Source organism: Mustelus asterias, chromosome 17, assembly GCF_964213995.1.
Source record: "Mustelus asterias chromosome 17, sMusAst1.hap1.1, whole genome shotgun sequence".
Taxonomy (NCBI): domain Eukaryota; kingdom Metazoa; phylum Chordata; class Chondrichthyes; order Carcharhiniformes; family Triakidae; genus Mustelus; species Mustelus asterias.
In genome coordinates this window covers 45,912,705-45,935,346 of record NC_135817.1, presented here as the reverse complement: position 1 = coordinate 45,935,346, position 22,642 = coordinate 45,912,705, and the positions used below count along the sequence as shown (strand labels likewise).

The 22,642-nt window shown below is 42.5% G+C and overlaps 1 protein-coding gene across 2 annotated transcripts in view; it reads right to left on the bottom strand.

Moving 5' to 3' along the window:
* epha6 (eph receptor A6) overlaps positions 1–22,642 on the bottom strand; it is a 647,719-nt gene that overhangs the window by 243,928 nt on the left and 381,149 nt on the right. For both annotated transcript variants that reach the window (XM_078232548.1, XM_078232549.1), the window contains one exon: positions 17,472–17,807. In XM_078232548.1, the coding sequence (XP_078088674.1) occupies positions 17,472–17,807 (336 nt within the window). The remainder of the gene's footprint in view (positions 1–17,471; positions 17,808–22,642) is intronic.

The window sequence follows — 22,642 nt, the reverse complement described above, 5'->3', positions numbered from 1 at the left end:
CCACTTGCTGTAATTGTCTGTCTAATGCAGCTTAGGACTGGACACATCTTGTTCATTAACCTTTAAGACATTATAGTTGCAAAGCACACTATCTACAGAGTCATTTCAGACACTAAATCCACATAAACCAGAGCTGTGGGATTTATATTTTCCCCGCAGCATTCAAACAATTCTAAGCCTAGGGTAATGAAGAGAAAGTATTCAAAATTGCTGGTAATTATGATTAAAAATATCTCCCAACTGTTGGGCTACAAAGGTGAGCAGCAGAAGGTCTTCCAGCCTGAGGCAACCCACTGACAAATACATCGCACTTACAATAGCAAATCTGGTTTCAGTGGTCCTTTCTGATGGGGGCCTCATAGAATTTCCATTTAGTTATTTACAGCGTAGATATAATCTAATTAGAAAGAGAACAGCTCGAGCTGTTTCATTATTAATTCTGAAAATGATTTTAGTACATAATAGGATTGGATACCAGAATGCTGAAGGAACGTCTTATGAACGGCTGAGGTGGTAAAGATGTTCTAAACATCACTGCTTATCATTTCAATTAAGGAAGGTTAAATCCAGTATTTAAGCAAACTGTTTTTAAAGATAACAGATGCAAAACACAAATTTATCACTGAAATTGTTTTTCCTACATATTATATGTCTAAGATTACACAAAATTAAGGTCTTTCACTTTCTAATCTAAATGACCAATGTTGATTAATGTTTTCAGCAATTGCACTGGTTGAGGTCACTTCTGTTTGCAACGCTCCTTTATATTGTATATAAATAAATTGAATAGATCTATTATTTATCCATATGTTTTTATTTCCCTGCCAATTTTCTGTTTTCTTTTCATGAGTATATACTGTGGAACGGACCACAGTTGAGTCTAAACATGTTGCACTGCATGGCAACATCCATTCACACTTTCTAATTGTGAATATTGTGAACTGGTTGTCAACATCAGCAGAATTCTTCCATGACCAAGGACATTTGAGTCGATTGCAACAATTCAACTGCTCCCCTGGTCAAGACTGGTGGACTTAGCATAGACTGATCAAATGTGAGACCATATGATCTGCATGGTGCTGTTCCAACTTGCAGTGCCTTTATCAATTGAGCCATTGACAGAGTAACATTATTTCTTTTCATTGTTTCCTGCATCTCCCCTCTGTGATATATCTCCCCTATTTTCAATTTTCCCTGTAAATTAAATCAATAAGACAAATGCACACTAATGATCATAGATTCCTTACAGTACAGAAGGCGGCCATTTGGCCCACCGAGTCTGCACCGACTCTCTGAAGAGCATCTTACCCAGGTTCACCCACAACCCAACCATCCCCCCTCCCCCCGCCCCCCAATCCCACAGCCCAGCGAATTTAGCATGGAGAATCCACCTAACTGGTACATCTTTGGATAGTGAGAGGAAACCAGAGCACCTGGAGGAAATCCACGCAGACATGAGGAAAATGGACAAACTCCACAGACTCACTCTCCCAAGGCCGGAATTGAACCCAGGTCCCTGGCATCCTGATGTAGAACTTTAGTTTGATGTTTTTTTGTCTAGGCCAGACAGAAAAACCTTTTGGCAGTCTGGTGTATTGGAGGTTTAACACCAGTACACAAGCAAATGTGATTGTTAACTAAATATACTTTGACTAACATTATGTATGAGCCAATGCTTTTCTAATATACATACTGGGTTTTTTGATTTGCTACAATATGCTTAACTAAAATTAATTACTCCAAACATTTTCATATATGTTCGCTTAAAGACATTTGTGAAAACTTCACTGAAAAGTATCAGGGAAAGTCTGTGTAACATAACACAGAGGAATATGATCTTTCAGCAGCAATCATTCAATAACATGTGCCATTTAGTTTAAAGTGACTATGAATTGACAGATTGATCCTTTATCTTTGGCACTTGCTTTAAATCCAGCATTAGCAAAGTGAAAGAGTCTCCTCTCTCTGTTGGCTGTGTGAAATAAATCTGGGAAGTCTTAGGCTAATTCCCAGTGGATCTGGACTTGAAGCAGAAAATCATCCTAATTTAACGTAACACTGACAACCTCACTGAGAGGTCACAAGGATGTTTAGTGAGTGGTGATTTTCAGGAACTGATGTAAAGGCCCATAGAACCATAGAAAATTACAGCTCAGAAACAGGCCTTTTGGCCCCTCTTGTCTGTGCCGAACCATTTTATGCCTAGTCCCACTGACCTGCACTTGAACCATATCCCTCCACACCCCTCTCATCCATGAACCCGTCCAAGTTGTAACAAGTTTAAAATAAAATATCCATTGTCTCATAGTGGAGAATCCATTAGTTCATAATGGAGAATAAAAATGTCTGAGGTCTTGAAAGTGGTCACTTGTTTGTATTTTAGGTGAGGTCACCTGATGAAGGAGCAGTGCTCCGAAAGCTCATGATTCCAAATAAACTGTTGGACTTGAACTCGCTAGCACAGAACAGCTCCGTCATCAAATTTTAAGAGGCATTCAAGTCAACTCTTATGCGGTTTGTGTGCAAGTATGCATGCCTATAGCTCACACATTATATTAAAAAAATGCTGGTAGTTTTTATTTTAGAAGAAGTCACAATCAAACTGTACAGTGATTTGGTCTGATTGCATGTTGCGTACAATGCCCAATTCTAGTCATGATTAGTAAAGGAGACACTGGAACTGTGCAGATGTGGGAAAGAGTCATTTGACTCATCCAAAGCAACTTGCCTAAATTATGAGATAAGACTGGAGAAAGCTGGATGTTTCATTTCGAAAGAGAGATGCCAATTTTCAGTTAATAAATGGTATGGAAAAGGTTATCCAGAATACCATTTTAACAGGGAGTAGGACCGGAAACACTGGTTTAAACTATCACAAACCCGCAAATCATTTCAGACATAGCTCAGTTCTTCAGTAGAGAAGGAATGTAGGACTGTTCAGCATGGATGAATTAAAATAGGCTGAGTGGCCACCTTTATTAGTAAGTATCCTGTGATCTTGTATATTCTATAATTGTAAGAATCACCTTGGGCTTGAAGATTATAATTAATTTCTCACTGAACCATTGGTAAATGTACACATATTGACAAATTGATTATGCAGCAAGTAAGTCAGTTGACAGACTTCTTAGTTTGTTATGAATGTCAAACAACTGTGAACATCAGACTTAACTGGCAAATAAGAGATGCTTTCTTCATATAATGTTGCAATCCACACAAAACTCTTGCAAGGCAATTCAACCATTAGTTGGGCTCAAATATCCCACTGAATATGTTACAAGCATATCAGGAATTCCTGGAAGAAATCTGATTGACCCTTTTCAAAAGAGGCAGATTTTGTGGTCAATGGCAAAGTAACTTGTCGCTGACCTTGAAGAAAGCTACCTGCCATGGCCTAAGGACCTTTGTGGCATGAATTCCCCTTTCCTAATGTCAGCTTGAATTAAGTCAAGGGGATCATCCAAGGTGTCCAACGCAGCAAAGTCTGTGAGCAGGGTAAGCAGCCATTCACACTGAAGTATACCCACAGACAGCAAACTAGGAACTTAAATCACTGATTATCACTTTTAGCTTAAGTTTTCAGACAATAAAACAAATGATGATTGGATTAAAATTGAAGCTACAATATCATAAACAGAGTTAGAGAAGACATCATTTTTAAAATATGTGTAATTAATTTTTTTCCTAATGGAGAAATTTGACATTCCACAAATATAAGATTAGTTTTTCAGGTCCAGTGAGGGTGGTCAGCAGCAAGTTTGAAATTAGTATGCTGTTAAAAACCTACACCAGAATTCTTCCGTCTTGCCCGCCTCGGGAATCATAGCGCGCAGGACAGAATATTCGGCCAACCATTCTGTGGTCCGTTGAATTTCGGGATTGAATTTCCATTCTTGGGGCACGCACTTGGAGAATCCCGCCCCTAGTTTTAAAACCCATTCTACTCAAGCAACAGATTTTTCAAGGGCTTTTACAGTGAGATTAAAAGTGTAAAAGTGGCAGCTTTGGGGCTGAACTCTGCAGGGACTTCAAGAGTGCACCTACAGAAAAAATGGAATGATCAATACCAATTTCTGGATTTCTGCATTGTTCTGCATATATGCAGACTCCGAGGGTGGGATTTTATGTTCTCTCTCGGGTGAGACTGGAAATTCCTACCTGAGATTTCCATTGTCGGACCCTCGCCCGTACCGAATCCATGGAGGGCGAGGTGGTAGAGTTCTGGCCCTAATGTTGTTGTCAGTCTCAGTAGCAGAAATGTGGTGAATGCTGTCATTATCACCATAAATGGGAAGGTGATGGCGTAGTGGTATTGTCACTGTATTAATAAGCCAGAGAGCCAGGGTAATGCTCTGTGGACCAGGGTTCAGATCCCACTAAAGCAGCTGGTGAAATTTGAATTGAATAAAAATGACCATGAAACGATTGTCATAAAAACCCATCTGGATCACTAATGTCCTTTAGGGAAGGGGAAATCTGCCATCCTTACCTGGTCTGGCCTTTATGTGACTCCAGATCCACAGCAATATGGTTGGCTTTTAAATGCCCCCTCAAGGGCAATTAGGAATTGGCAATAAATGCAGACCCAGCCAATGAGAATAATCTCCCATGAAAGAATAAAAATCTGGGCACATATGAGTTGCTGTGTAGCATCAGCAATAGAAGCAGCTTGATACAACGGAGTGGCTTGCTTAGCCATTTCAAAGGGCATTTCAGAGTCAACCATCTTGCCACATTGTGGTGAACCATCGTTGGTTCCCACTGGATAGTGCTGAGCCAGGGGCTGGCCAGGACTACAAGGATGTACATATATTACTGTTGGATTGTGCTATTGTTGCTGTTGGGTTAGGGTGGGGTTGTTACACCTTTGTATGATAGTGTTGTGGCACATCCCAGTCGGGCTCCACCTCCTGGGAGAGGTATAAGAGTCCCTGCTCTGGCTGGGACCCCTTCAGTCTGGGATAGTGTACATAAGTTTTGATAGCTTCATTAATAGTAAATAAAAGCCTTCATTTACTGAGCTTCGAGCCTCGTGTCTAAATTGATGTGCATCACACATGTAGGCCAAACCAGGCGAGGACATCACATTTCCTTCCCTAAAGGATGAATTTTTACAACAATCAATGATGCTTTCATGGTTATCATTATGCCTTTAATTTCAGGTTTTTACTGAATTCAAATTTCACCATCTGCCGTTGTGGTATTTAACCTCAGGTTCTCAGAGCATTCTGATGGGTCTCTGGATTACTAGTCCAGTGACAATGACACTAACACCACCACCTCCCACTCACCTCCACCTTCTCGAGGGCAATTAGGGATGGGCAATAAATACTGGCTTACCCCACATCCTTTGAATTAATGAAAAAGGCAACACTATATATCACCACAAAGGGAAACCTCATGGCCCAGAATATCCCTCACTGCTCCATCACTATCATAGCCTGATGACTAACTCTGATTTGATGCAAAGTGTGAAGGACATACCAGAAGTAGCAACAGTCCAGAAAATGAGGTGGTAACCGACCGAACTGCACTGAGTCACGCATACTAAACCAAAAAAGGCAGAATATAATAGACAGGGCTTGCTAATCCCACAACCAGCTGGTCAGGCCAATGTTCTGGAAATCTACCATATCCAGTAATAAATAGTGGTGAACAATTAAGTATATAACAGAAGGAACAGGATCAATCATTATGCCCATCCTCAATGATGGCAGAACCCAGGATGTGAGTGTAAAACACAAGGAGCTTCAGCTAGAAGTGATAAGTCTATAACCCTTGTCAATCTTCTGGTCCCTGCAATCACAAGTACAAATCTTCATCCAAATTGATTTATGCATTCCAACATCAAGAAACACTTAGATACAGTGGTCACAGCAAGGATAGGATTATAGATTCTCTTTCAGAATAACATCTCCTCTATGGAGTCAATAAATAGCAGTTGCATATTCACTGAAAGTGCCGTTCTCAGTGTATGGTATTTTCCACATTTTGTTTTGCATTTGACCAGTCACTTCGCTGACACATTTATGAATACAGCCCACTCTCAAGGACAGAATATTTTCAACTAATTTTTATTCAATATGATTATGCATCTCATTTGACTTACAAATAAATATCACGTAGAAATGAGCTTGCTAAAAACTGAAAGGAGACTACTAGCATTTCAAGAAATGAATGCCACATTCATATCTATTGGTGAAGCAGCTGAGATATCATTAACAGTGAAGAAAAATTAAGACTAATTACATGGAATTAGTTATTTTGAACAATATTACAATCAACTGGTATTGTGCATAATCTGAAAATGAAATGAAGATGTTTTTCAAAAAGAAGCTGTTGTTTGAGTGTCTATTGTCTACAATGTTCTTCCCCATCATCCAGAATGATGGAGTTATTTGACTGCCTATTTCAGTAATCGAGCAATGAGTACCAATGTATCTAGTTGGCTTTAGGAAAAACAACCTGTAAAGAATAGCAAACAATGACAAAATCACAGGACCAAAGCTATATTATTTGGCTGTGTTGGAATGAGGACATTCATAGGTGATAACGTCAATGGTTTATTGCAGAGCTACTCGACTGCTCTTACATGCTGTGTCTGTAGCCAAGTGGGAGTATCTTCCCCACATTGCATATCATTACTGGTGCACAGACTATTTGGCAACATGTGACTGAATGTACATTCTACATCTTCCCCTTTTCTGATTGGGACAACCTTTAACTGCATTCAAAGGTATGGGGTGGCATGGGGGTTGCACAGTGCTTAGCACTGCTGCCTCACAGCACCAGGGACCTGAGTTTGATTCCCGGCTTGGGTCACTGTCTGTGTGGAGTCTGCATGTTCTCCCCATGTCTGTGTGGGTTTCCTCCGGGCGCTCCGGTTTCCTCCCACAGTCTGGAAGACATGCTGGTTAAGTGTATTGGCCATGCTAAATTTTCTCTCAGTGTACTCGAACAGATGCCAGAGTGTGGCGACTAGGGGATTTTCACAGTAACTTCATTGCAGTGTTAACATAAGTCTACTAAATAAATAAAGTAAATAAACAGCAGTACCAAGATGGCAGTAAAAACAAAATGGAGAACTTGAATATACAGAATATGAACTTGAACTAAAAACTGGGGTAAAGTCCAAACATGTCTCCCCACCACCACCCCACCAACCCCTCAACTTCTTAGAAACTGCAGGTAATTATATTTAAGTTTGTACATAGTCCTTAAACTTGGGGTTTGGTTTGCTCAGCTGCCTTGAGATGTAGTCATCCAAGTTGGCTGTCCTTGGGAGGCAGTCAGGTTATTGTTCACATGGCAGGTGGCACCAGGCAAGCCTGGGAGTGGGCACGATGGCTGCAGGACTTGTTGCATTGAAAGCAAGAGGGGGCTCTGTCTCTCCTGGTGTGGGAGGCATGGACTGCAAACCTGGTGTTTGTTAGTCACTTTGTCATAACCCCACATAGCGTGCGTTCTGACTAACTGGTCTGGATCCAGAGTCCTGAGTTTGAGGGTGTTGAGGTCATAGTAGTTCTTCCTTCTTTGTCGTCATTTCATAAGTGTTTCCTTCACATTTGTTTCCACTTCTGGTTGCAGTGGGGTGTTGGTAACAGGGATCATGATCCTGGTGCATCGGGAGAATATTTTCTGTGTGGGTGAGAGCAGAACTCCCGCTGGCTAAATGCGCAGATTAAGTAATGCAGCAAAAATAGAACCTGAGTATCATCCGCTGGGGGCGTGGTGACGCAGTATGGAGGGGCTTTTTAAGGATGGTAATTGTAATGATTGGCTGGATGGCCGCAAATGAAGTCATGAAATTTCTGACAGGCAAAACCAAAGATGACGATTCTCGTTCTGGGAGTATCGAGTTTCAGTATCAGGGTGCGCTGTCGATGCAGGAACCACTGGTCTGCCATTCTGGATGCACACTGCTCCAAGCCCCTGCTTGGATGCATCTCCTGATTTCCACACACTATACCGTCTCTTACAAGTTCATTAGTGACAGCACTGAATTCACACTTTTTTGCCAGAATTTTCAGTATTGAGACATACGCCTGTATCAATTCTTCGGGTTTCTGACTAACAGTTTTGAAAGCGCGTTTATTCATAATTAAATTTCTTACAGGTGGGCAGATTTGTTCAAATCTCCTGATCAGACATCAAAGTACTGTAACACTGGAGGAGCTAAAAGCAGGTCCTTGAGTCCATCGAGTGTGGTGTTGCGGTGCTCCTACCAACACTGTTTCAGGTCCAGTCACCTCATTGTAGTAAGGAATGAACTCTACTAGATGATTTATCATGCTGCGGAAACACTGCAGCGCATGTTTGTCATCAGGAGTAGTCATCTGAGGAGTAGCCTTTGTCTCATCTGGATCTGGCTTCACCCCATTGGCAATATTATTATGGCAGATTCCAACATTAAGCTTTTTTCGAGGGGCAGCTGCTTGTACACACTATCACTGTTTATTCCACACACTATACCGTCTCTTACAAGTTCATTAGTGACAGCACTGAATTCACACTTTTTTGCCAGAATTTTCAGTATTGAGACATACGCCTGTATCAATTCTTCGGGTTTCTGACTAACAGTTTTGAAAGCGCGTTTATTCATAATTAAATTTCTTACAGGTGGGCAGATTTGTTCAAATTTCTTTAGTAGTACCTCAGGGTTGTCTTGATATTTCCCCTCCTGGAATGCCAAGGGTTCCGATTTCTCCATAACATCTGGGCCCAGGATCAGCAACTTGTTGGCTTGGACTTTCTTCAACTTGTTGGACAGACCAGCGTAGCAGCATTCACGTCATTCCTTCTCCAACTATTTCCAATTGTTAGTGATGTTATCAAAAATAAGTAGATTGATATGTCAGATTCCTTGTGCCATCTTAGCCAACTTCAGACACTATGTCTTATTATGTGGTTGTGGGGGAATGAGGATACAGGTGTGAAAGGTTTAATAATCAGACAAGTTTAAAAATCACATAAGCTGTTCCAGTTGAATCTCAGTCAAACAGGAAAAGCTATATACAAACCACAGGTCTTGATTAAAGCAGACCCAGATAAGAGTCAAGGACCATTTAATTGAATGATGTGCAGCTGCAGCTCATGTTTGCCCATTAGAACAAGGAACAATGGAAAGGGAGGTTCATATATCATTGGTCAGAGAAATAGCTATAATTGCTTGATGATATAACATGCTGAAGTTATAATTGGACACTATACCCTTATGTATCCATGATGTAACGTTAATCAATAACTGTGAATGTGTAGAGATAACTCCTATACTTTTATTGGTATATTACTTGTAATCAAATTGGAAAGTATAACTGCTTGTGTATTACTTAATTCTGCACTCCGACTGGCCTTTGTGACGTAAGTCGGAGTCATATAGCTATAGTAAATAATCTAAAATCACTCTGACTTTGACTACTTGAGAGGAATGATAGTTGTAATTACAACAACAAAAAACATTGTGACAGCCCCCTAACAAGGTGATAACGTTTTTTTTACAGAGGTCATCAACTGCTCTGACATGCTGCACCTGTAGTCTTGTGGGAGCAACTTCTGGCGCTCTCTTCAAAATCGCATATCACTGGGTGCTGTGTGTGAATTAATGCACACTCTACAACTTGTAGCGACAAGCTCTTCGACTCTCTTCAATGAGGATGAGCATTCAGATTTATAGAGTATACATTTCTTCATCACAATTCACATATCACACACAAATCATACAAGTAGGAAATCCAATTGGTTACTGCTGGCTGAACTTCAGCCCAAAACTTACAGGTTTGATCCAGTCTCTGCCGTTTTGTCATGAAATAATTATGCTCTGATTGACCTGAAACTCTGTTTATATGACAAGCAATACTTGTAGCACTAGAAAAACACAAATCAACCTCAGCAGCAGAATTACATATCATCCATTACTAGGTGTAACACTTTTCTCTTTATAAAAGAGCATATCATCTTGATTTAATGTGAATAGTGTCACTGGACGTACACACCTGTCATGCTGGTTGGGAAATGAACAACAGAGTTCAGAAAATGCTATTGAAGCTGAAGGAAGCATTCTATTCCTTTGCACAAGTCAACTGAATTCATTTTATAGATAGAAAAGGATAAATTTTCATTGCATCATTTTTGTGATCTAAACAAATGTAACAGGCAATTGGCACATGGTAACATCCTACAATCAATGATGATCATTTAATATGATTTTGGTGGAATTGGTTTTATCCAGGATAATCCTATAACCCAATGTTCTTCTTTGACTAATGTTTTTACGTCCACAAGATCCACAGAAAGAAACAGGCAGGATTTCAGTTTAATGTCTCATCCATAGGCGTCTGCAACAATGCAGCACTCTTTTAAAGTTATACTGAAGTCACCCAATCAATGTGCACAGATCCTCATGAGGGGCTTAAATTCAGCATCCCTCTGACACAGAAGCCAGAATTCTACCAATTGACCAACCTCACATTTTACTTTAACCAAAAATGGCCCAAATTGGATTACGCAAAATTCTGAAATTGGCTCAAAAGGTTTCTGTCAATAATGAATTTAATACTACAAGGAAAATGACAACTGCATATCACATGGCAGCCAGGAATCAGGCCACCAAAGACAAAGGCAAATAAGTTGCAACTTACATTCACTTAATCAAGGTGGAAATTGAATGCTTGTCTTTAAGTTGGCTCCTGTATTAGGACAACAAGCAAATTAAAACATAAAAAGACAACTTTTTGCAAACATCATGGCTGAAATTTTCCAGCCATTCCCACTGGTGGCGACACCCCCACCACAGGTTCCAAACAATGGGAAAACCTATTACCAGAAGATCCCATTTCTGCAAAACCTGTCGTGAGTTGGGGGGGGAACAGTCCTGCCCCAAATCTTTCCATCTATTGAGACTTGCCTTGGTATAAAGTATTTTAAAAAAGGCTGTACATGCACTGAATTCTGAACAAATCCAAATTTTGCCAAGTTTGGTTTGATTTAAAAAGCTAATTTGATCAGTTTGGAATTCTCCTTTTGATTTGCACAATCATCTCGTTGGGCTCAGTATTCCTTTTGTCAATGTTGTTCCTGGAGGTTTGAATTAATTTTTTCTTGCTTAGTAGCTTTTGATTCGCATTTCTCAAATCTAACTCTGTAAACCACATGATTGCACACTGCATAGAATTATTATATGAATCCCATATTCAATACAAGAACACTAGAACTGGAAAACAAGGAGATTACTTTGATAATTCACAATCCAAATAGCCCTTCAGGGATCATGTTCAAGTATCTGTGGATACTTAAATAATAAGCAAGAACCATTAACAAGGAGACTAATCAGTGGAAGTGTTAAAAGAAATTCAAACAAAATATTTAAGATGTCTTGAATAAAAAAACTCAGAATTCTTGTATCTGTAATTGAACAAACATACGAGGTGATTAATTTTTTAGGCAATGTGCAAATACCTCATGTATCACAGGATTTAAGGTCACCATTTGAAATTCAAATGTTGAAAAAAAATCCAATCAGGAATTTTCTCTCACATTAGTAATAGGCAATTATTCAAGAATAGTTACGGGTACTACTATCAAATGCATAGCAATCGTAGGAGTGTACAGCATTAGAAACATAGAAAATAGGAGCAGGGGTAGGCATTTGGCCCTTTGTGCCTGCTCTGATTGATAGCAATAGCCTATACCTTTCAAGTGCAAGTAGCCTTTAAGGAGGTAGATCAATTAGCAAAGAGTGATTTGCCAGTGATTATAATTGACATTGATTTTCAGAATGCATTTGACAAAGTTCCACATGTGAGGGTAGTTGAGTTTAGAAAACCAACATTTCCAAGGAATTCTCTAACTGTGGACCTGACTTTTTAAAAAAAAATTGATTATGAACAATTTGCATTGTGGAATTATCTATTTGTACAGAAATAATGGGGATAACTTGGTTTTTTATCATCAACAAATAGTAAGTAATAACAAATCAGCTGCAAGCTTTATAATCAGCCCAATTTTCTTAATCCATTGACAAAGTCTCCAAGACATCAGAGAAGCTCAAATAACTCCTTTACTAAGGAACTCGTTGAATATCAGGTTCAAAAGTAACAAAGACATGCAGAGATTGATATCATCAAGTACTGCAGAAACACATTCATGTTGCTGGGGCCACAGAAATGTCAAGTGCTGATATCCTTGTAGGGGGAATTAAAACACATTTTTAAATTGTCCACAGAAGACAAGAGCAATCAAGCAGTTTCCAAATCCTCAGAATGTGACTAAGCCCCAGAGATTCATTGGTATGGTAAACCAAATCAGAGATTGCTGCACAACCCAGCTGTCATCAATGAGCCATCAGATCAACTGATGTGACAGGACAATACTTGGAGATATTTTGAGAAAATCAAAGAGATGCTGATATTTTAGCTCATTATGTCCCAGAAATACCCACTATCATTGCTGCAGATGCAGTATCTACAGGATTGGAAGCTACATTCTTTCAGATGGATCAGAAGTGTAGATCAGTTTACTATGCATCCTGTTCACTGACAGAGACTGAATGGAGATATGCAGTGATAAAGAAAGATGCATTAGCTGCTAATGGGCTTGTGTGAAATTCAGATTATACTCTTGGTCTCCACTTCAACACAGAGACAGACAACAAACCTTCAGTGACGTTGTTAAATTCTAAGGAGTTGGCAAAAATACCTTCATGATTATAACTTCGGAGACCAAGGATTTTGAACTCTGATGCAAAGACATCATGTTCCAGGAAGGCAACCGATCTTTTGTCCTATATCCCAGTGGCAAGATTTGAACAAGGTGATGTAGTCCTTGGTTAAGAGATAGAAACCTTTACATCGAGAACAACTACAACTCTACCAGCAAGAACCCAACAACTGAGTGAAATCAGAGATACACAGAACTCTAATGAAGAACATGATCAGGTAAGAGAGTACTGCGTCAAAGGATGGCCAGTTTACATGCCACATAATCCCATTCTCAGACAGTACTATGAACGGAGAGGACGCCTCAGTATGGTTGATGATTTACTCATCTACGACAAGAGATTGATCATACCGAGAGTTCTGAGACTTGGCCGACTGCAATGATTGTACCAAGGACATTTGGACATGACAAAATGTTGAGCCAGAGCAAGATATTCTGCTTGATGGTCAGGTTTCTCAAAGTCACTGGAAGAGATCATATCAACTCTATTATCTGTGCTATTCATTGTCAGGAGACAAGAGAACCATTGATGCCATCTTTCTTTCTATCAAGAATGTGGGAATGTGTTGGGTTTGACTTCTTTGAACACAGAGGTAAGATGTTCCTGATCACAGTAGATTACTACTCCAAATGGATAAAAGTCAAACAACTGCAGGGTCCCACTTCTGAGGTAGTGATTACATCAGTGAAGGAGATATTTGCAGCACATGGAATCCCAAACCTTTTATTTTAAGCAATAGATCATAGCTTGCCAATAAAAACTTTAAAGAGTTCATAGTGTCACATGGATTTGTCCATGGTACCAGCTCACCAAGATACCCTTAAGTTTGAAAGAGGAGTGTGTACAGTGAAAGCATTGCTGAAGAAGAACAATGACATTCAACTGGCACTTCTGAGGTGCTGTTCAACTCCACTCCAAAATGGCCGAGCACCATGTCTCCTCATGGGAAGAGGACATAGAACTGAACTCCTTACTCTCCATAAACATTCATGCCACAAGTCTAAGCTGATGATTTGGACAAACTGAAAGAGAGGACAAATACCAATGTGGAACTAAAAAAATTGCCACAAGTGTTACAGACAGGAAGGGTATTAACTTAAACAGTCCTGATTTCTCCTCTCACCACCCATCCATAAACAAAAAGCTGCCTTGATTTTTGATTTCCCCACCTTTTCCCCAACACTTCCATTTGGAGTGCTCCAATCCTCTGTTAATAGCCCAAAACAAACTTGAGTAAAGGCAAAATAAGAGTGTTAGTTTATTTTACACATGCACACAGCATCTGCCCCTTTTGCACCCATACAATAAAAGAGAGATAAGACAAAGAAAGAGGTACAGGGCAAGATCATGATAAAAATAAGAGTTATGGTTTCACATCAGTCCAGAATCAAAAGTCCAATGGTGTATTTCTTCAGCGGGTAGCAGCCTGGGTTCCACAGGTTCTAGCAACTTTGAGGAGGTCATGTGACATACCTCCCACTTCATCTCCTGGGTTTTGGATAAGGGATGTATTTTTGCAGTATTTAATAGAGGAGTTAGGGCGAAACTCGTAAAATCCCACCTGAGGCCAACGGAGAATTCTGTCCTGCAAATCTCGCCCGCCCAGATCCCGGGGCAGGCGTGCCGGTAAAATTCCGGCCACCATCTCTGTTGGCTAGAGCTCTGCTGTAGATACGTTAAGAGTGTTGGAGCATCTCCTTGAATTTGATTTTCTGCAGTCACAAGGGGGTATTAGCACCTTTTTAAAGATAACAAGGTTTCTGCTAGTTCTGAAGGTTAGAAACTCCTATGGAATGGGTCATGGCTAGTTAGGCATGTCAGGGTAAAGCATTTGTCTACTTTAAAGGAAATTAATAATTTTACAAAGTAGACAGGTTGACGTAGATATATATTTTGCTTCCTGAACAAGGCATGCAACCTGCCAGACCTCTAATCAGAAGAGCTAATTTGGATCCAAGACCAAGCTTGTTGTGGATAAGTGGTGAAGAGTGACCACATCCACAGTTCCACCTTTTCCAAATAGAACATGAGATGGTGAGACAGAACAGTTGTGCTCTAGCTGCCAAACAGAAGCAACTTTCTTTCCCAAGGAAGCAGTCATCTAATCAATCAAGTGGGCCAGAGGTACTGCACTCATCCATCAGTCTAGATGAAAACCGTACTGATGAACCTGAGTCATCTGCTAATTACCCTCCAGAGTCTGACAGACCACCCATAGGACTCAAACCCCCAAACCTCTCCAAAGCAGAAATTGACCCATTCAGGACTTCTGAAACCTCCACAGCGTGTGTCCTTATGTTAAAAAGAGGAAAGAAGGGTACCTAAGAGAAAAGAAAACACCTGCAATGCACTAGATTTAAAGTTGTGGTTTGTTTGATCTTTGCAATATAGGAATGGAAGTCAGAGACATGGGGGAGATGTAGATCAAGATGTAACTTTAACTGTGTAAAATGCTAATACAATACTGTATACATCACCACAGGCAGTGACACAGCATCACATGTTTTGCTCTCTCAGGCAGCCTTGTGAAAGGTGTAGATAGCATTGTAAGATGTGTCTCAATAAAGCACCTGTTTTATTGACCTCTGCAGGTACAGCAATATTCTACATTAGACTAACTATGCCAAGAATATTATCACAAGGACTTGCAATACAAATCCAGGGATCAATAATATATCTGAACCATCTATAACTTTTAGCAATTTCACTCAATAATTTTGCAATTATCACAGCTGACATCATGCACGTGGTCGCTTCAAGCTCTCAAACAGAGTAGCAAGGTTTCAAAACGATTTAAAAGAAAAAAGGTACTTGGTTTTGGACCCGAGTATAATGATCATTAATGACTCAAGTTTATTTATTGTGGCCTATAATATTAAACAAAATGATTCACTTATAATCTTATAAACCACTCGCACGTATCTATACTTATTCCTGGGAACCTGAATGTTTTATGAACACGGAAGGAAAAGATTACCAGCAAGACAGTAAAAACTTGCATTTATGTAGCACCTAACCCCACCCAAATTCTTCATACTGAGAGAACTGTTTTTTTTTAAAGTCTAGTCACTGTTCTGTAGGTTAGATGGCAGACAATGGTCACTCAGCAATGTTTACCGCAAATTAAATGAGCGATCTGTTTTTTGTTCACTTGCAATTGGTTGAGGGACCAATGTTGGCTAGGCAGTGGGAAGAATTTCCTTCCCTTCTTTGAATAGTGCCTTAGAATCCACTCTATTCACTTGACTTTGGTTTGGCATCATATCTGAAAGGCAGCATTCTCTAAATGCTGCACTCCCTCTGTACTGCTCTGAACTCTAAGTGTGTGAGCAAGTGTAAGATGACGTTTGAACCCACAGCCTTCTAACTCAGAGTTGGGAGGCGGTGGGGGGAAGAGGAGTGTTACCAACTGAGGCAAACTGATAATGAGAGAAAGAGCAAAAGAAAAACAACCTGATATTAGAAATACAAATGTCGCTGGCAAACAGTCTGGAAATCTATAGGTTAACACTGTCTACCAAGAATGATGTGGAGATGCCGGCGTTGGACTTGGGTGGGCACAGTAAGAAGTCTCACAACACCAGGTTAAAGTCCAACAGGTTTATCTGGAATCATGAGCTTTCAGAGCACTGCTCCTTCATCAGGTGAGTGACTCACCTGATGAAGGAGCAGCGCTCCGAAAGCTCGTGATACCAGATAAACCCGTTAGACTTTAATCTGGTGTTGTGAGACTTCTTACAGTGTCTACCAAGAATGATAGAGTAGGTTAACTCCTGACTTAAATCAATCTTTTTGTTTACAATTGGATAGTATCTATTAATAGAAGGCAAAAAGTTCCTGAGTTTACTACATGGTAATGATCTAATGTTAAAAAAGATTTGGCTTTCACAACTATAAAACACTTTATAGCCACTGAAATACTCTAGTCACGAATGCAATGTAGGAAATGCAGTAGCCAGTTTGTGTAAATAGGCTCCCAGAAACCACAGTGCGGTAATGATCAGATAATGATGTAGATTGAGGGATAAATATTTGCTCGAACACCGGGGATAACTTCCCTGCTCTTCCTCGAAATAGATCCATGTAAGCTTTTCTGTCTGCCTGACAGGGAATACAAAGCTTTGGTTTAAAGTCTCAGCCAAAAGACAACACCTCTGCCAGTGCAGTCCTCCCTCAGTCATGCACTGGGGTGTCAGTCTTGATTTTTGTGCTCAAGCAAAAATTAAGGCTGCTTGACTTGGGACTTGAACCCACAACCTTCTGACTCAGAGGCAGGAGTGCTACCCACTGAGCAATGGCTGATGCATGATATGTTTTAGAGTTATGTATTATAGGATCAACCACTTTTATTGAAGCAGCAGGGATGATCGTCTCCAAATGTTTTGCTTTTGAAGTTATGCCCAGCTGTCCTGTTTGGAATCAGATGCAGCTACACCACATGAAACATTCGTAGTGGTTACATTACAACAATCAATTCTGATATTACATTGCAACTCAGTTATTCATGAATTATGCAGTTTGCCACACGATCGGCATTTTACAATTCAATGGTTAGCACATAGTCTCAATTTCTTTCTTTGAGGGTTAAACCATCGGGCTTGAGCAACACCCAGCATCTAGCAAAACCCATCCCAATTTAGTTTATGTTAGATATTGTACCTTGCTGTGGGAATAAAAGCAGCAACCACAGCATTGCAAAGTGACCATTAGTATTAGAACTAATGCTACAATGGAATAGAAAGAAAAGGAGGCTTACCGGCTTGATTAGTGACGATGGTGAGAATAGCGAACTGCCTGGGAACCATACTCTCACTGGAGACCCCATTCACTGATTCAATTTCAAATGTGTAGTTCATGTGGGCAAGAAAGTCAACGACAGTCACTGAAGTATTTGTCAGGCCTGTATTGCGAGGTAAAAAACGCATGCCTCCTCCACAGAGCGAGCACTTCTTAGGACCCAAGCCACACATCTTACAGATGACATTGTAGGTGAGATCTTTCCGTCCCCCTGTGTCGACCGGTGGACTCCACTCCAGGATTAGCGATGAGTCATTAATGTTGAAAATTACATTTCGAGGGGTGGAAGGTGGTCCTAAGGGTAGAAAAAGCAACACAGTATGTTAAAGCTATTTCACATCTATCTTTTTCTGGTCAATTCCATTGAGATCAAATCAATCGACTGATGACCTCCATGCTGTCAGGATGCTTTAGAACTGTGGCTGAATAATATCTAATAAGACTTGGAGACTATCGGCTCATTTTGTACTTGTAAATCGCACGGAGGGTGTAATATTAAAGTTCCAAAAGAGACCTGGTACTATGTTAAATGCTTGACCGCTTCTGTTAGTGAGATCACCAATCCTACATTTTGAGACAAAGGTGTGCCAAAGCAGCTTTCATCCACAATTTCTTTTTGCGGTTTCAAAGCACAGCTGAAACCGTGCTTTCACGGAAGACTTGCATGGACTGAGTGAGTGGAAGGATCTATTAGCAGTCCAAGATGGCACAGGAGCGTGGTGACTTCTTGTGAGCTGTGCCCAGCATGCCCTCTAATTCTATCTTTTACTCTTGTGCTTTGCTTTTAAAACTCTACTCTAATTCTTATAAACTCTCTAACAATGCTCTCATTCAATAAGTTGATCTTTCTCTACAGCCTAGCTATGACTGTAACACTACATTCTACCCGCTCTCCTTTCCTCCTCTATGTACGATATGCTTTGTCTGTATAGCACGCAAGAAACAATACTTTTCACTGTATAATTGTGGTGAACCATAGATGGTTACCACTATGGGTACTTGTACATATGTTACTCTTGTTACTGTTGGGGTTAGGGTTGGGGTGTTCCACCTGTTAGCATTGTTCTGTGGTACACTCCGGTTGGCTCCGCCTTCCTATAGGAGTATAAAGGTCACTGCACTTCCTAGTGACCCTTTAGTCTGGGATTGTATTGTTAAGCAGCATGCTCTATTCTTGTTGCGAATAAAAGCCTTTATTCCTGGGTACGATCGAGCCTCCCGAGTGGATTAATCGCGCATCAATTTTATTCGCAACAAATTTTGTTCTGAAAAAAAAAATGGAGCAGATGCTGAAACCCGATCGGCTAACCTTAGATCCGCGTGCCGCTGGAGCGTCGAACACTTTCGACCATTGGTTGAAGTGTTTCCAGGATTATATCGACGCCTCAACAGCAATCCAAAACGGCGCCGACAGATTACGGGTCCTCCACGCAAGGGTAAGCGACACTGTGTATGCAACAATCCGTGATTCCCAAGACTACAAAGAGGCCATCGAATTACTCAAGAAGCTGTACCATAAACCGCCAAAAGAGATTCATGCTCGTCACCTACGAGCCACTTGACGGCGGCAGCCCGGCGAAACGACGGGACAGTCCCTGCGCGAACGTCAGCAGCTAGCCAGAGCCTGCAATTGCAAGCCAGTGTCGGCTACTCAATACACTAACGATCTGATCCGAGATGCGTTCGTGGCGGGAATCGGCTCATCCTATATTCGTCTGCGGCTGCTAGAGCAGGGTAACTTGGACCTAGCTAAGACGGTAGAATTGGCTGATGCGATGGAAACGGCCTCCAGAAGTCTTGAAACCTACCCCACCGACCACGTGGGAACATCGTGGCAAGTACAGCCACCGACTCAACTCTACCCAGCGGCTCCTAGGAACTGCACGATCGTGCTTTCAACCTCGGACCTGACGGCTGCGGCAGCTCCAGGAGGCCCACGGTGCTATTTCTGTGGATTGGCGAAGCACCCTCGCCAGAGATGTCCGGCCAGGACGGTATTTTGCTCCGCTTGTGGAAAGAAAGGGCACTATGCTAAAGTGTGCCGAGTGAAGCCCCCTTCGAAGCAAAGCAGTGCTGTGTGTGACTCCCCAGGATCCGTCTCCTCGTCTCCAGCTTCGTCGATGTCTTCAACCACGTGCGATTCACATTCCTGATGACGACGACGCAAGACACGTGCGACCTGCGGGTGCCGCCACTTTCAACGCCATCGACCACGTGCGATCCATGGGCGCAGCCATTTTGGTCGACACCAGCCGCAGACGACCAGCAGGGGTCCTCATCGTCGACCATCTCAGCTGCCTGCAGTTGCACTCGGGATCCAACAGTGGCGTCAATCATCCTGGACCAGGCCAAGCCTCACAGACTCGACAAGTCCATGATGGACTTAGAGGTAAACGGACGCCTGATACATTGTCTGTTTGACAGCGGGAGCACGGAGAGTTTCATTCATCCTGATACCATGAAACGGTGCGCTCTCCATGTACAAACTGTCAGGCAGACAATCTCTATGGCGTCGAGGTCCCGATCTGTTACCATTCTTGGGAGCTGCGTGGTAACTCTAACGGTGCGGGGCACAGTTTATGAGAACTTCAGGCTCCTCGTGTTACCGCACCTTTGCGCTCCGGTACTCCTGGGTATAGACTTTATGGTCCACCTGAGGAGTGTGACCCTGCAGTACGATGGGCCACTCCCTCCACTTTCAGTGGGAGAACAGCAGCCTCCAAATTGTCCAGCGTGCTCCACATGCGGTCTCTCAACACTCAAAATTACCCCGCCTTCTTTATTTGAAAATCTCGTGCCAGGCTGCAAGCCCATCGCAACTAAGAGCAGGCGTTACAGCGCTGAGGATCGGATCTTTATTCGATCTGAGATTCAGCGGCTCCTCAGGGAAGGGATCATTCAACCTAGCATTAGCCCATGGAGAGCACAAGTCGTGGTGGTCAAGACTGGAGACAAGCCCCGGATGGTCATAGACTATAGTCAGACCATTAATAGGTACACGCAGCTGGACGCGTACCCTCTCCCGCGCATATCTGACATGGTCAACCAGATTGCGCAGTACCGGGTGTTCTCCACCATCGACTTGAAGTCAGCCTACCACCAGCTCCCCATTCGCCCAGAGGACCAAAAATACACGGCCTTTGAGGCGGATGGCCATCTCTACCACTTCTTAAGGGTCCCTTTTGGCGTCACTAATGGGGTCTCGGTCTTCCAGCGTGAGATGGACCGAATGGTGGACCAAAACGGGCTACGGGCTACCTTCCCGTACCTGGACAATGTCACTATCTGTGGCCATGACCAGCAGGACCACGACGCCAACCTCCTGAAGTTTTTACGCACTGCGTCTCGCCTGAATCTGACCTATAACAGGGAGAAGTGTGTATTCAGCAAGCACCACCTAGCAATCCTCGGATACGTGGTGGAAAACGGGGTCATCGGCCCCGATCCAGACCGTATGCGTCCCCTCCTTGAACTTCCCCTACCCACTAGTATCAAAGCACTGAGAAGATGCTTAGGCTTCTTCTCGTATTACGCACAGTGGGTTCCCAATTATGTGAACAAAGCCCGTCCGCTCATAAAATCTACCTGTTTTCCCCTGGCAGCAGAGGCTCGCTTAGCCTTTGAAGGGATAAAAGCTGACATCGCGAAAGTCACGATGCACGCTGTCGATGAGTCCATCCCCTTCCAAGTGGAGAGTGATGCATCCGATTTCGCCCTGGTCGCCACACCTAACCAGGCGGGCAGGCCTGTCGCCTTTTTCTCTCGCACCCTCCAAGGCCCTGAAATTCGGCACTCCTCTGTGGAAAAAGAGGCTCAGGCCATTGTGGAGGCCGTACGGCATTGGCGCCATTATTTGGCAGGAAAACGATTTACCCTGCTCACGGACCAGCGGTCCGTGGAATTCATGTTCAACAACACGTTAAGGGGAAAAATTAAGAATGATAAAATCTTGAGGTGGTGTGGTGAACCATAGATGGTTACCACTATGGGTACTGAACCATAGATGGTTATCACTATGGGTACTTGTACATATGTTACTCTTGTTACTGTTGGGATTAGGGTTGGGGTGTTCCACCTGTTAGCATTGTTTTGTGGTACACTCCGGTTGGCTCCGCCTTCCTATCGGAGTATATAGGTCACTGCACTTCCTAGTGACCCTTTAGTCTGGGATTGTATTGTTCAGCAGTATGCTTGATGCGTGACAATCAAGCACGAGGTACAAGGCTTCAGCGATTGAAGGCTTTTATTGACAAACAATGGAACTATCTAACACGAGTACACCATTCCAGACTGGAGGGGTCCCGCCTGAGCAGAGGGTCTTATACCTCTCCCCAGGAGGCGGGGCCCGACCGGGATGTGCCATAACAGCATCCACCACAGGTATATTAATCCCACAGTGTAAACACCCTAACCCAACAACAACATTATAACAACCCCCACAGTGGCAACACCCTAACCCAACAGTAACATTGGAATAACCCCACAGTGGTAACCAACGATGGTTCACCACATTCACCCCTCCTTTGAAAACAAAGGCCGGCGGGGTGCGAAAACAGATTACATATATACAAAATCTACAAGTCCAGACGGTCTGGAAGACCGCACCGTCGCTGTGATCTCCTCAACACCGGTTGCGACACTGGAGCAGGTGCTTGCGGTGGCGTTCTCTCCAAAACAGCGTCCGGCTGTCCCCTCGAGGTCTCATGGGCCGGTTGACCCTGGTGAAGCGGTGGTGCAGGGGATCCTGGTACCTTCTGTGGTGGCGCCGATCTCCGAGTCTCAGGCAAGCTGTACATGGGAGTATAACTGTTATGCACTGGTCCCGGTGCTGACCGCGCCACGTCTGGGGAAGAAAGAAGTGAAAGGGGGTTCGTGACAGGGGGTATAGGAGCGACAGGAGTTGCTACGTCCCCTGCGGGCGCCAGGTCTCGAATCGAGACTGTGTCCTCTCGCCCGTCAGGATATGCCACATAGGCATACTGAGGGTTGGCGTGGAGGAGTTGGACCGGTTCGACCAAGGGGGAATGAGAACATCCTCTCGTGGGGAGTAGCATTGGTTGCCGTACACAGGAGGGAGCGAATGGAATGAAGCGCATTTGGAAGGACCTCCTGCCAACGGGAGACTGGAAG